We start from the raw sequence: 12,400 nt of genomic DNA, 5'->3' as shown, positions 1-12,400 counted from the left end.
ATCTGACACTGAAAGAGCATGGCTAATAAGAAGATTGTCAAAGAACTTTAAAACCAGCAGGAATCATTGGATTTCCAAGATGAGACTAATGGTCGGTCAATGGACTTATCGACATTTATAAATTCTCAATTTATGATTATTTGATCATGTTATTTGTTACATAACTTCAAGCATGTATGTTACTATGTGTTTATGTAATTTATCTAATTATGTGTAATACCTCCCATATTGATGGACTTATGTTTCAAGGTCATGACCACCCTATGTCTTAAATCAAAAGAAAGGAGGAGATATTAGAATTACAAGGTAATAACTCATATTGTCTAAACAATTCTCTAGATCAGAATTCACACCTTTGGTTCAGGCTTTTGAAAGGAGTTTGCACCTTTAAGAGGAGCAAGTTCATTGGTTGAAGTATTTTCCCACAAGCCCCTGAGTTCTCACATGCTCCTTTAAAAGGAGCAAGTTCATTGGTTGAAGTATTTTCTCAAGTAATTCCATTTATAAATCCCTTCCTTATCTTCTTCCCAATCCTTTCCTTCCCTTTCTATCCCATTCTCATAAATTTACACATGTTATCCCACTTCTATTAATCTAAATACAGATTTCAACCCCCATTTTACCTTATATTACCCTTCCCCCATCTTTTTCCTTTTTCCATTAATCTATTCACCTTGTCCCACTGCCATAAATTTACACACCAAGAAAGAGAAAATAAGGTGATTGAGGCATGTAAGTTGTTGTTTTTAAAGGAGAGAAAAAAAAAGATAAGAAAAATAAGAAACAGAATTATTCACAATAATTTTTCTCTTTTCCTATCTATATACATAGAGACATTCTATTTGGTGTTGGCAAGTACAGAATAAAAATTTGAAAGAAAGAAATGTGTAAACAAGGGAAATATGGTGGGCACTGAAGACAAACTTTATCATTTTGCTCCTTGAAATATTTTAAACATTTTTGGTTAGATTTATTTATTATCAAAGCTTTTTTTTTATTTTCAAAGCATATTCATAGAAAAGTTTCAACAGTCATACTTGTAAAACCTTGTATTCAAAATTTTTTTCCTCCCTTCCTCCACCCCCTTCCTAGATGGAAAGTAATTCAATAAATGTTAAACATGTGCAATTCTACTATACATATTTCCAAAATTATCATGCTGCACAAGAAAAATCCAATCAAAAGGGAAAAAACTGAGAAAGAAAACAGAAAGCAAGAAACCAACAACAAAAAAGTGAAAAATAGTATGTTGTGATCTATACTCAGTCTCCATAGTCCTCTCTCTGAGTGCAGATGGCTTTCTTCATAACAAGACTATTGGAATTAGCCTGAATCATCACAGATTGAAAAGAGCCATGCCAGTCAGAATTGATTATCATATAATCTTGCTGTTGCTGTGTACAAAGTCATCCGGGTTCTAATCACTTTACTTAGCATCAATTTATGAAGTCTCTCTAGTCCTCTTTGAAATCATGCTGCTAATCACTTCTTATAGAACAATGATAGTCCATGACATTCATATACCATAATTTATTCAGCCATAATGCAATTTATGGGCATCCACTTACTTTCCAGTTCCTTGTCATTACAAAAAGGACTTCTATAAACATTTTTGTACACATAGATCCTTTTCCTGTTTTTATGATCTCTTGGGATACAAGCCCAATAGAAACATTGCTGGATCAAAGTGTTTATACAGTTTGATAGCAATTTGGGGATAGGTCCATCTTGCTCTCCAGAATGGTTGGATCAGTTCACAATTCCACCAACAATGTATTTGTGTGCCTGTTCTCCCACATCCCCTCCCACACTGATCATTATCTTTTCCTTTTAGACATATTTTTATAAAAAGTCACATTGCAATATTTATTATTTTCATTTTTAAGTAGTATCCCAGCAAAAGAGAAACAAGTTAGCAGGATGATGATGAAATATTGGGTCAAATTTGTGCAGAATGGATGAGATTGGAATCAAAGAAGGGTAAAAATTTCTAAATCCAGCTGCATTTGTATCTTCATGTTTAATGAGGGGCAGTGCATTTATAAATTATTCTCATCAGTGACTAAATATTTATTTCTTTTTTAAGAACTGCATTTATATTTCTAGAAGATCCAGTGGAGAAGGGCTAACAGAATGGTCAATCCCTGACTAGAATGAAGAGAACTTCGAAAGTAACATTATCTTGAATGAGAACCTTAAGGCTAAAGAAATATTTTTGACTATATTGAAGCTGAAGGATCCAATAAGAGTGGACAGAAAGAAGACAAACCATTTAAATTTAAAGAATTCCACTTATAGGCAAAGAAACTTCAGCATAACAATAGGAGTAGTTTGTTGAAGTGGGATGGTTGTCTAGCTTTTTGGTGCTGATTCAGTTCAGTCATTTTTCATTCATGTCTGACTTTTTTTTTTAACACTATTTGTGCTTTCTTGGTTGGCCATTTCCTTCTCAAGCTTATTTAAAGATGAGGAAACAGAGGCAAACAGGATTAAGTGTCATATAGGATCACATTATAGGTTCACAATAAGTGTCTAAGGCCAGATATCAATCCAGAAAGATGAGTTTTCCTTACTCTAACCCTGCTACTCTATCCATTGAACCACCTAGCTGCCTTTATTGATGGTAGAATTATTCAATTTAAAATGGAAAGGACAACTTGTGATCCAGGGATAGATGGCACCATTCATGTGTTAGGGTCTGGGATGGAGACATTAAATCTTCAACACAGTTGAAGGGGATTATTAAGAGTCTGTAGGACTTCATTATTCTCAGAATGCTGCAAAGAACCCCTATTCTGTGAATGAAGCTGGATCTGGGCTGTATTAGACAAAATTTGTTTTCTTTATGATTCTTGCTATCTAAGTTACAATCTCAATTCTGAAATGTTGTTTGCCCTTTTTTCTAAGATGCCCAGTGACATCAAGGGGTGATGTCTTGACTTAATTGTGAATGTTTTTTTAAATAAGGCAGAGTTGCACAAAGTTGGCACCCTCACTTTCCCTTCTAGTGTCATCGAAGTTCAGTGGCAAGATAAAAAGTCTAGATGATTGATGATGGCCCAAGATGCAGTGGATGACCTTGATGTCTCTGATATCTGACCAAGCTCCAAGCTCTCCACAGCACCTGCTTCAGCCCTCTTCATGGATGTTAGAACTAATTATTCTCATCTGTCCATTATGGTACGGGGAGTCTTCACTTCTTGGAATAGACACTACTAACTTACCATGGGTTTGAGTTATCTTCAACCTGGTTAATCGTGTCTGTGGAGATGATTTAATGGGATGGGATCACTGTGCATGTTACAGTCTCTTGGAGATACAGGTGATAGGCAAGTGGCAGATAGACATCAAAGGTGGATGAACATCCCTCAAAAGGGCTCAGCAAGCCTTTATACCAGACTTGAACACCCTGTACACTAGGGCTGGAGCTGTAATTTCATTAGTATAGATAATTCTTGCAAGAAGCAACTCTCTCTTCTAATTCAGGCCAGCTTTTTTTTATCCAAAATATAGTCATAGTGAGTTGCCTAGAGAGCTGAAGTCACCCAATCAGTCCTGATCAGAGGTAATATAAGAACTTGAACCCAGATTTTCCTCATTTTGCTGGCAATTATACATCTGCCAAGTTTCCTTTAGTGTTAATTATGGAGATAAAAATCTCAACCCAGACAGATGTAAGATTGTTAGCCTTCCTATCATATCAGAATTCCAGTCATGGCTCCTATTACAATCCTTACAAATAAGGGTCAGAGATGTAATATTTAGATTGTGACTTTTAAAGCTGCCTACGACACTTTTACTTTCCCAAAGCCCATCTTAATCTAGCAGATAACAGTGCTCTATTCTCAATAGGTGTTTATGCAAGCAGTTTTAAAGATTTAATATCTTTATTTTTTTAAAAGTCTGTATAATGATTAACCAGTGCTGGTGACATAATAATCAGAGAAATGAGTGAATTAACTCTATGCTTATAATTCAGACCTTTCTAATATCTCCTTCCTCTGTTTTAAGTGTCTCTCAGAGGAGTACAATAAAGCTTTCAATCTCAGCTCCTTTGGGTGTTATTTTAGAGGTTTTTCTATGCTCAATATCTCTCTTTAGACATGCTCTATTATTTCCCTTCCTTTCATGTTAATAAGATTTAGAACTAGAAATGATTTTGGAGATCTTACAATTTAGTTTTCCTTATTTTAAAAATGAGAAAATCGAGACTTAGAGAGGTGAAGATGACAACTTCTCTGATCTCAAATTGATAGGAAGTAGCAGAGTCAGGATTCAAATCTAGGACTTCTGATTCAGATTATGTGTCTTTTACTACTCTTTAGCATTTCAATTGGGGGAGCAGCAAATGACTTCCAATTACTTAAGCAATTGGACACTCAAGGGCATACTTGGGATGTTTAGTGATCATGAAAATCCTATTCATCTTTCCTGAGTTCATCAACTATCCTTCCTTTTTAGTGTTCCCATATTCCCTTCCTTCCCATACTACATGATCATGGTACCAGAAAAAAAACATATACATTTGTTTTTTGAAGCAAAGTCCCCTCCAGTGTTGATTTTTTTTCTCCCCTTTTGGAGCCATGCAACCTTATGTCTTGTCTTCAATCAGCAAGATTCCAAATTTCCTTTTTTTTTCATCTCACTAAGGATATATCTATATTTATATGTGTGTGTCTGAGAACAGACTCTAGATGCACGCAATTTCCTGTAGAGCATATCTGGTCATACAGGCCAATCAACAGTCATTCACTAAGAGATAACCCAGCATTTCTGTGTCCTTGTCCATCTCTCAGTGGAGATGGAAAATACTGGGGACATTCTTGGAGATGGAAAATACTGGGGACATTCTTCCAGGCAACTGAAGGATTGAAGTATGTGTGGCATTCTGCATTCATCTGCCAGATATTTGAAAGCAATCATTTTGGCTGATCACATGGTTGGAAAAATATCTATCTTTAATGTTGCCTAGGTCAGCAGTTCAGGTGGCGTTTTCCTGAATTCCTCTTTGACCTGAGTGTTATTTCTTTCTTCTCCTCCTCCTTTAGTTTGAATGGCTCAAAGAAATTAGCATAAGGTTCCATTTTTGTCTGTTTGTTTGTTTATTTGTTCTCCCCCTTCCCTTTTTCTATCCATTCTTTGCACAAGGAGTAGAATCTCCAAGCCAGGAGATAGTCATGGGATTCTGAGAATATAGGTTTTGTGTTATAGTCATTCAAAACAGAATCCCCAAAATGAGGGTCCTGAAATGCTAGTCCAATGAAACCTTTTACTTTAATATAGTGGGACTAATGGTAGGAAAAACTCAGTTAAAGAATAGATCCTCTTTCTTCTTCAAAAACTAAGAAGTAGATGGAATAGGAAGTATTATCTTTGCATGGTTTTGAGAGAAATGTTTGCACATAATTGCTATACTTTTGAAGTAAACATTCCTTTATAAAAAGGATTGCAGTGTTGAATAATTAAATGAAATGAAGATGTTAGTAATTTGGTTCCTAAAATGGGGAAAGTGGGAAGGGAGCAGAAACTTTCAATGTAATTTGACGTAATGTCAGGGAAAAGAGAGAATATCTGATTTTCCTCAGATTATCAGAGAACTGCCAAGGAGGAAAAATAAATTTGGAGGATCAGTAAAATGTAAAAGATTTATCCCTCAGAAAATATAGCCAGAATTAACCATGCTATATCATAATAAAAATTAATTTTGAAGAACAAAATGTAAATAAATGTAAATTATTTTTTATGTTATAATTTTAATGATTTGTTTTATGGATAAGAATGTCTTTCCTCCATAAACTTTACTGCCTGAAGATCTGTTGCATGTTTTTTTTTTCTTTTCTGTTTCACCATACTTTATTCAGTCTATAATCAGTGTTCAGCTTTTCTGAACAAATTACAGTTTCTCCAAAAGACACTAATTCTGTGACATCTCAGAAATGTCTTTTAAAAGGAAAGAAAACTGAGAAATTAAAGATCACTTGAATAGGGAATTTGGATAGCTTTCCTAAGTCCACGTTATGCCTACCAGACCCTAAACTATGTGACATTCAATTTTAATTCAGGATTAAACAGGGACTTCTATAACTTTGGATTATCTGTTGATATGGGTATTGATTTTTTAATATGAACATTTTAGAATTAGAGCTATAAAAATTATGAGGGTGAGTTATAATGGGGTATAGCTTTAAGATACTATCATTGATACCATTCCAAGATTATCACTGGGAGGAGGAAAATTCCTTTCTTGATTTTATGAGATTTAATTTTATGCTCTTTAATCAGTCATTCAGGCAGCTAACCCTTGTGCATTATAAAAGCACCAGCAGCTTTGAAGGACAGTTCAGATTCCTGAACCTGCTTCCAACAAGATGTGGCAACTTTCACTGGTCTTGTGCTTCATCAGCTCCATCACTGCTTTCACAGGTAAGGATGAGTTTTATTCCTCTTCCAAAAAATAGGCACTAAGAAGTCATGTGCTAGTTATTATTTGGGATAATCTAGACAGATGGTAGACTTCTTTTTTGTTATGAACTAAATTTTCAATAAGCAAAAGTATTTCAAAGAATAAACACAAAAAGATTTTACATAAAATTGGGAACTTCTGTTGCATGAGGATTAACTAGCTTTTGTGAAAGAATGAGAAAACAATCTGAAGTTAATCAAATTTTGTTTTAATCTAGTCAATATGTTCTTAAGCAGTAATCTGTGAGCTAATTGCTTTTTAAACATATTTCAATAATTATACTTCACTAAGTTTGATTTCCTTTGTAATCTTGTGCATATATATATATATATATATATATATATATATATATATATGAATATATATATGTATATAAAAACATTATTCTGAGAAGAATTTCAGTATCACCAGATTGCCAAAGTGGCACATGACACAAAACACTCTAAAATCCCATTAACTAGAAAATACTCTGGGGAATGTCACTTAAAATAACAAAGTAGCTCTTAATCAATGTGATCCTGATAGCAAAGAAGAATGGAACAACTATCTAGTTAATACAAAATAAAAGGCTGAAGAGAAGGAGGAGAAGGAGGAAAAGGAGGAGGAGAAAGAGGAGATTGGTAGGAGGAGGAAAGAAGAGAAAGAGAAGAAAGAGGAAGACAGTGGGAAAGGAGAGATCAAGAAAGTGACAAAGATGGAAAGAAAAGCATTGCCTCCTTAATATTAATAAGTTCACATCTCCTATATCTTCTTATCAAACCTTACTACTTCACTATTTTTTTTTCTTTTTCAATCCACTTGATGGAAATATAGAAAAGCAATTTTAGTTTTTTTTTTTTTTTTTTTTTTTTTTTTTATCAAGGGCTTTCTAAAAGTAGACTAGTTCTAGATGGCATAGATTCTGTTCCAACAGAGTTCTTCAAGCAGTGATTGGTTAAACACTTGTCAGTAAGTTGAGGTGGGGATTCCTTTTAGGGGTATAAATTGGACTGCATATTTGCTAGAAGGTCTTCAAATATTAATCTAATATGATTCTAGTATTGCTTGGTATCAGTCATGAATACAGAGAGAAGAGGAAGAAGAGCAAGGAAAGCACATATGTAAGAAAGATAGTGGCAAAAGAATAATCTTGAAGCATATGTAAATGGAAGGGAAGATGCCCACCCCACACTCCTTATCCATTTATGCATCTATTACTTGATTCAATCAATCAACAATCATTTTTAAGGGCTTACTGTGAGTCAAGCTCTTTGCTAATTACTGAAGACAAAGAGAAAAGTAAATTAGTCCTTGTCCTCAAGAATTCTTCATGTTAGCCTGGGTAGATAAATATATGTATGTAAATGTCACACACATGTGTGCATATGTAAATATGCATACCACTGTGACCAAAACACTAAGTCTAGAGTCAGGAAGACTCATTTTCCTGAGTTCAAATCTGGCTTCAACTACTACTTTCTAGCTGTATTTCCCTGGGCAAGACACAACCCTGTTTGCCTCAGTTTCTTCATCTATAAAATGAACTGGAGAAGTCAATGGCAAATCATTCTAGTATTTTTGTCAAAAAAAAATAAAAATCCATATGTGTTCAGAAAGAGTCATATATACCTGAAAGAATTGAACAACAGTAACAGCTAGATAGTGGTGGTGGTGGTGGGAAGAGGAAATGCCTTCATGTAGAAGGTTGTACCTGAATAAATTAAGGTTTGGTAGAGGCTGAGATTAGGAAGGATCTCATTCCAATTATGAGAGAAACTGCCAGTGCAAATGAAGATTGACTATCAACAGAAGAAGACCTATTTGATTTGAAAATAAAATGTGTATATTTTAATGCCTGAAAGTTATGCTTTACATATCAAATAGACTAATTCATATTTAACTGTATGTGTAATGGTGATTGAATCATTCTTTCAATTCTCAAGTAAATATTAAATGCCAAATATGTACAAGGCACAATTCTAGCTTTTAGAAGTAATGGTCAAATAAAGAAGACACTGACCCATTGTTGAGAACTTAGAATCTAGCAGACGAAAAATAATTCTGTCAAAAGCCAGAATATAAGAAACACATAGGAGGGAACTTAATGATCATCTAATGCAACTCATAACTGAAAATGAACCCCTACTACAAAATACTGAACAATTGGTTAGGAAATAGAAGAAAAGAGGAATCTTACTAGTTTTAGCCAAATCCCAAATTCATAATTTCATCCATAAAAACTGAAATATTTGATAATTTTGTATAATATACATTCTAATATTCCTTGCCCCCCTTTATTTTCACTCTTTCAGTATTTTCCCCAAAGTTTTCAAAATTGGAGTCAAGCCCTATTCCATGGTAATTATTCTTTACCTTACTTGACCATACTACTTAGGGAATCAGGAGACTTCTGAAAGTTAGGGCTCTCTCTTCCTTCAGTACTTTTAAAATTTGTTTCACTCTTCAGATGCTTTCATTTTCCTACCCAGGAGATCTAATATTGTTTTTCCATTGTATTCTGGAAGAGAATCTCTAATAAATATTAGATAACAATAATTAAAAAACAAGATAGCAATACTTTAAATAATTAAATAAGACCAATTTATAAACATTAATAAAGCTACAAATAGAGTGCAATGGTTTTAGAAGCTAAACTTTACCTAGTTAATGATCATCACATGATTTGTAGTAATAAGTTATATTCACAGTTTATACCTATTTCCACGTTGTGGCATGAACTTTCCAGAAGAATCTTAAAGAGGGGAGGTTATTATTGCTCAGAAATCAATGATATTTCTAAAGAAAAATGACTCATGAAGCGACTTTATGAAAAGTAACATTTGAGAATTATTATTCTTTATGTTGAAAGCCTTGGCTCTGATTCTTTGCTGAGTAAAGAAGGGAAATAATTTCCAAGATTTTTGTTTTACTCTAAATACCCTTCCATGTGTTATTTGAAAATAGACAATCAAACCAAACCAAAACAAAAGAAAACAAATGTGCATAGTGGAGAGAAGCTGAAATCAGTTCCTCCCTATAGTTTCATTTAGGACCTTTTCAACTTGAAAAATTGAAATAACTGGAACTAACCTGGAAATAATTGCTGTAACTGGAGTAATATGATAAAAGAAAATGTAAGCAATAAATTGGTTTCTGATCATAAATCAAAGAGAAATGAACTGTGGGAATCAGAGAAGACAGTAAAACATGATCTTAGCATAGGTAGCTTTGTTTCTTCTGCTAGCAGTTTAGGGAAGTGTCCGATTAAAATTACTACCAACTCTCCCTCCTCATCCCCGAACTGAAAAGGCTTACTAACTGTAATACCCACAGTGCATGGTCAAGAAGGTTTGGAGATTCAATTGACACCAAAGTGTGAACCACTGCCTAATGATATGAGGAGAATTTATACCAACATTATTGGAAGTTGAATAACTTTTAAAGACTAGAACTCTACTTAATATACTGACCAACCACAATTCTAGAGCATTTTTGGTGAAACTTGTGGCTCATCTTTTCATAGAGAGAGAGAGATGAACTCAAAATATATATTGAGGTTTTCTGGTTTTCTTTTGTTTTGTTTTGTTTTTACTGAATCCCAGTAGGGTAATTCACCTGCTCCCTCCCCATACACACTTGCAACAGATTTTGTTTTTCTTTCTGTCTCAATCAGGTAGCAGGAAGAGATGGAGGAAAGAGAAGGCACATTTATGTTCATTTTAAAATTAACATTTAATTTGAAAAACATCTAATGATTAAGAATATTTTATTTTTTTAAAAAATTGGTTGACAGAGTTGTAGCCTTCTGGTGTAGTAGTGAGACTCAACCACAGCAAATAAATAACTAAGTATCAAGTGACTAAAGATATCTAGATGGATAAAAATTGGGGATGTGCTGGAACTCTATCTTCCCAGAAATCAGCAGGAATCAGGATCACTAAACGTCTTTATTCTTGATCTTTACCTTCACCTCCAAAGCCCGGTCACTAGTGCAAGTGAGCTTGTGTTCCACCACCCAAGTTTCTCCTACTCCTCCCACACAAGTCACTTCCCCCTCTTTGTCCCACCAATCAAGTCAGCACAGAACAGCTAGGGAGGGTCAACCTTTAAACAAGTTAATAGGGAACCGTCCAATTGGCAATTAGTCTCATGTGCTTCATTATCCAAGTGCATTGCTCAGTTCTAGCCCTTTACACATGGGGAAAATGAAACATTAATGCACTGTTGGTGGAGTTTGTGAATTGACTCCACATTCTATAGTACAATCTTGGAATATGATGAAAAGTCTATAAAACCATGCATATTGTTGACTTACCAACTACTAAATCTGTGTCAAAAAAACAAAAACAAAACATGTATATCTATATTCAGCTATTTTCTAGATGCAAAGAATTGGAAATTGAGAGGATGCCCATAAATTGGGGAAATGGCTGAGTAAACTGTAGCATGTGATTATGATGGAACACTGTTGTGTTCTCAGAAGAACCTGGAAAGATTTCCATGAACTGATGCGAAGTGAAATGTACTGTGTACAAAGTAACAATGCAATGATTTATTTAAGACAAATATGAAAGACTTATGATGTTTCAGGAAACCTATTTAGGAAAGCTGATCCAAAGAAGTCACAATGATGTCTGGTAGAATTTAAACTGTTTGGCCATGGCATTTTTTCTAGTATGTAACCAATCCCACTTTAGTTTGACCCAATCTATTACCCAGGAGTAGTTTAGTGAAGATTTGCCATCAATTAAGTTATCAAATGACCACATATCTGGGGCTCATGCCTCTTGGCTCCATATCACAGCATAATTTAAACTTCCTTATTTTGAGTTCATAATTCAGCATTCTGAAGCTAGAGAGAAATCCATCTCTGAATCTCATTCATCTGGCACCCATCAGTGCCAAGCATAGTATACTATTGATAATAGATCTTTGGCAAATGACCGCTGACTAAATGAAGAAATCTCTAGGTTTTGCCCAGAAGAAATAGAGACTATGTGTTTTACTATTCCACTGTTTTCTTGCAGCACATGTGGGATGTTGTAAAATGTACAAAACTTATTTATATAAGGTATATACCAGTTATTGTTTTCTCTTTCTTTCTCAAAGAGTACCATGACATCAGACAGGTGATGCCATAACATGCAAGTAAAATGCTATTAAGTGAGGAAAGACTGTGCAAAGTCACCAGCCTCAATTTCTCCTCTGAAGCCAGTGGCAAGATATAGATCAGGATGACGGACCTATACAGTGAAAGACCTTGGCCCTTTTAAACTATGGTCCTTAATAGGTCTCAGTTTGGCTGAAACAATACCCAATCAGTGATTATGGCTAGGTAAGAAATGAGACAGAGGATGGCTTCTTTTACCTAGTTGTGTGTATGTGTGTGTGTGTGTGTGTGTGTGTGTGTGTGTGTGTACACACATACACATATATATATATATAAATGTGGGAGGGGAAGGTGCTCAAAGTTGCTGGCCAAACAACTGATATTTATATTCACTCTGAGTATAATAGGCCCCAAAGTAAAGCCTGACCAGGATCCTGTTGTTGATCAATCAATAAAGACACTGAAGAAATAACTTGTCAGATTTATGAATAGGGGAGGAACTCTGTGACCAACTAAGAGATAGAAAGGTTCACAATAGATAAAATGGATATTTTCTATTACATAAAATTAAAAGATTTTTGTGCAACCAATTTAGCTAAAATTAAAAGAAAAGCAAGAAACCTGGGGGAATATTTTAAGAAAAAATTTCTTTGATCAGGGTCTCATTTCTAATACAAAGGAAACTTACTCAAATTTATAAGAATATCATCCAGTTCCCAATTGATAAATAGTTAAATGAGCTGGGTAGCTATAGTAGATAGAGTTCCTGGAGTTAGGAAAATTAACTTTCTGAGTTCAAGTCTGACCTCAGATATTCACTAGTGTGAACTGGACAAGTCACTTAACTC

The 12,400-nt window shown here is 34.5% G+C and overlaps 1 protein-coding gene across 1 annotated transcript in view; it reads left to right on the top strand.

Moving 5' to 3' along the window:
* Positions 1-6,343: 6,343 nt before the first annotated feature.
* Positions 6,344-12,400, top strand: part of LOC141557586 (liver carboxylesterase 1-like) — a 28,072-nt gene continuing 22,015 nt past the window's right edge. Inside the window, exon 1 of the mRNA XM_074293450.1 lies at positions 6,344-6,423. Within this exon, the coding sequence (XP_074149551.1) occupies positions 6,369-6,423 (55 nt within the window). The 5' untranslated portion in view covers positions 6,344-6,368. The remainder of the gene's footprint in view (positions 6,424-12,400) is intronic.

The sequence above is a fragment of the Sminthopsis crassicaudata genome, chromosome 2 (genome assembly GCF_048593235.1).
Source record: "Sminthopsis crassicaudata isolate SCR6 chromosome 2, ASM4859323v1, whole genome shotgun sequence".
NCBI lineage: Eukaryota > Metazoa > Chordata > Mammalia > Dasyuromorphia > Dasyuridae > Sminthopsis > Sminthopsis crassicaudata.
This window is presented reverse-complemented; position numbering and strand designations above follow the sequence as displayed.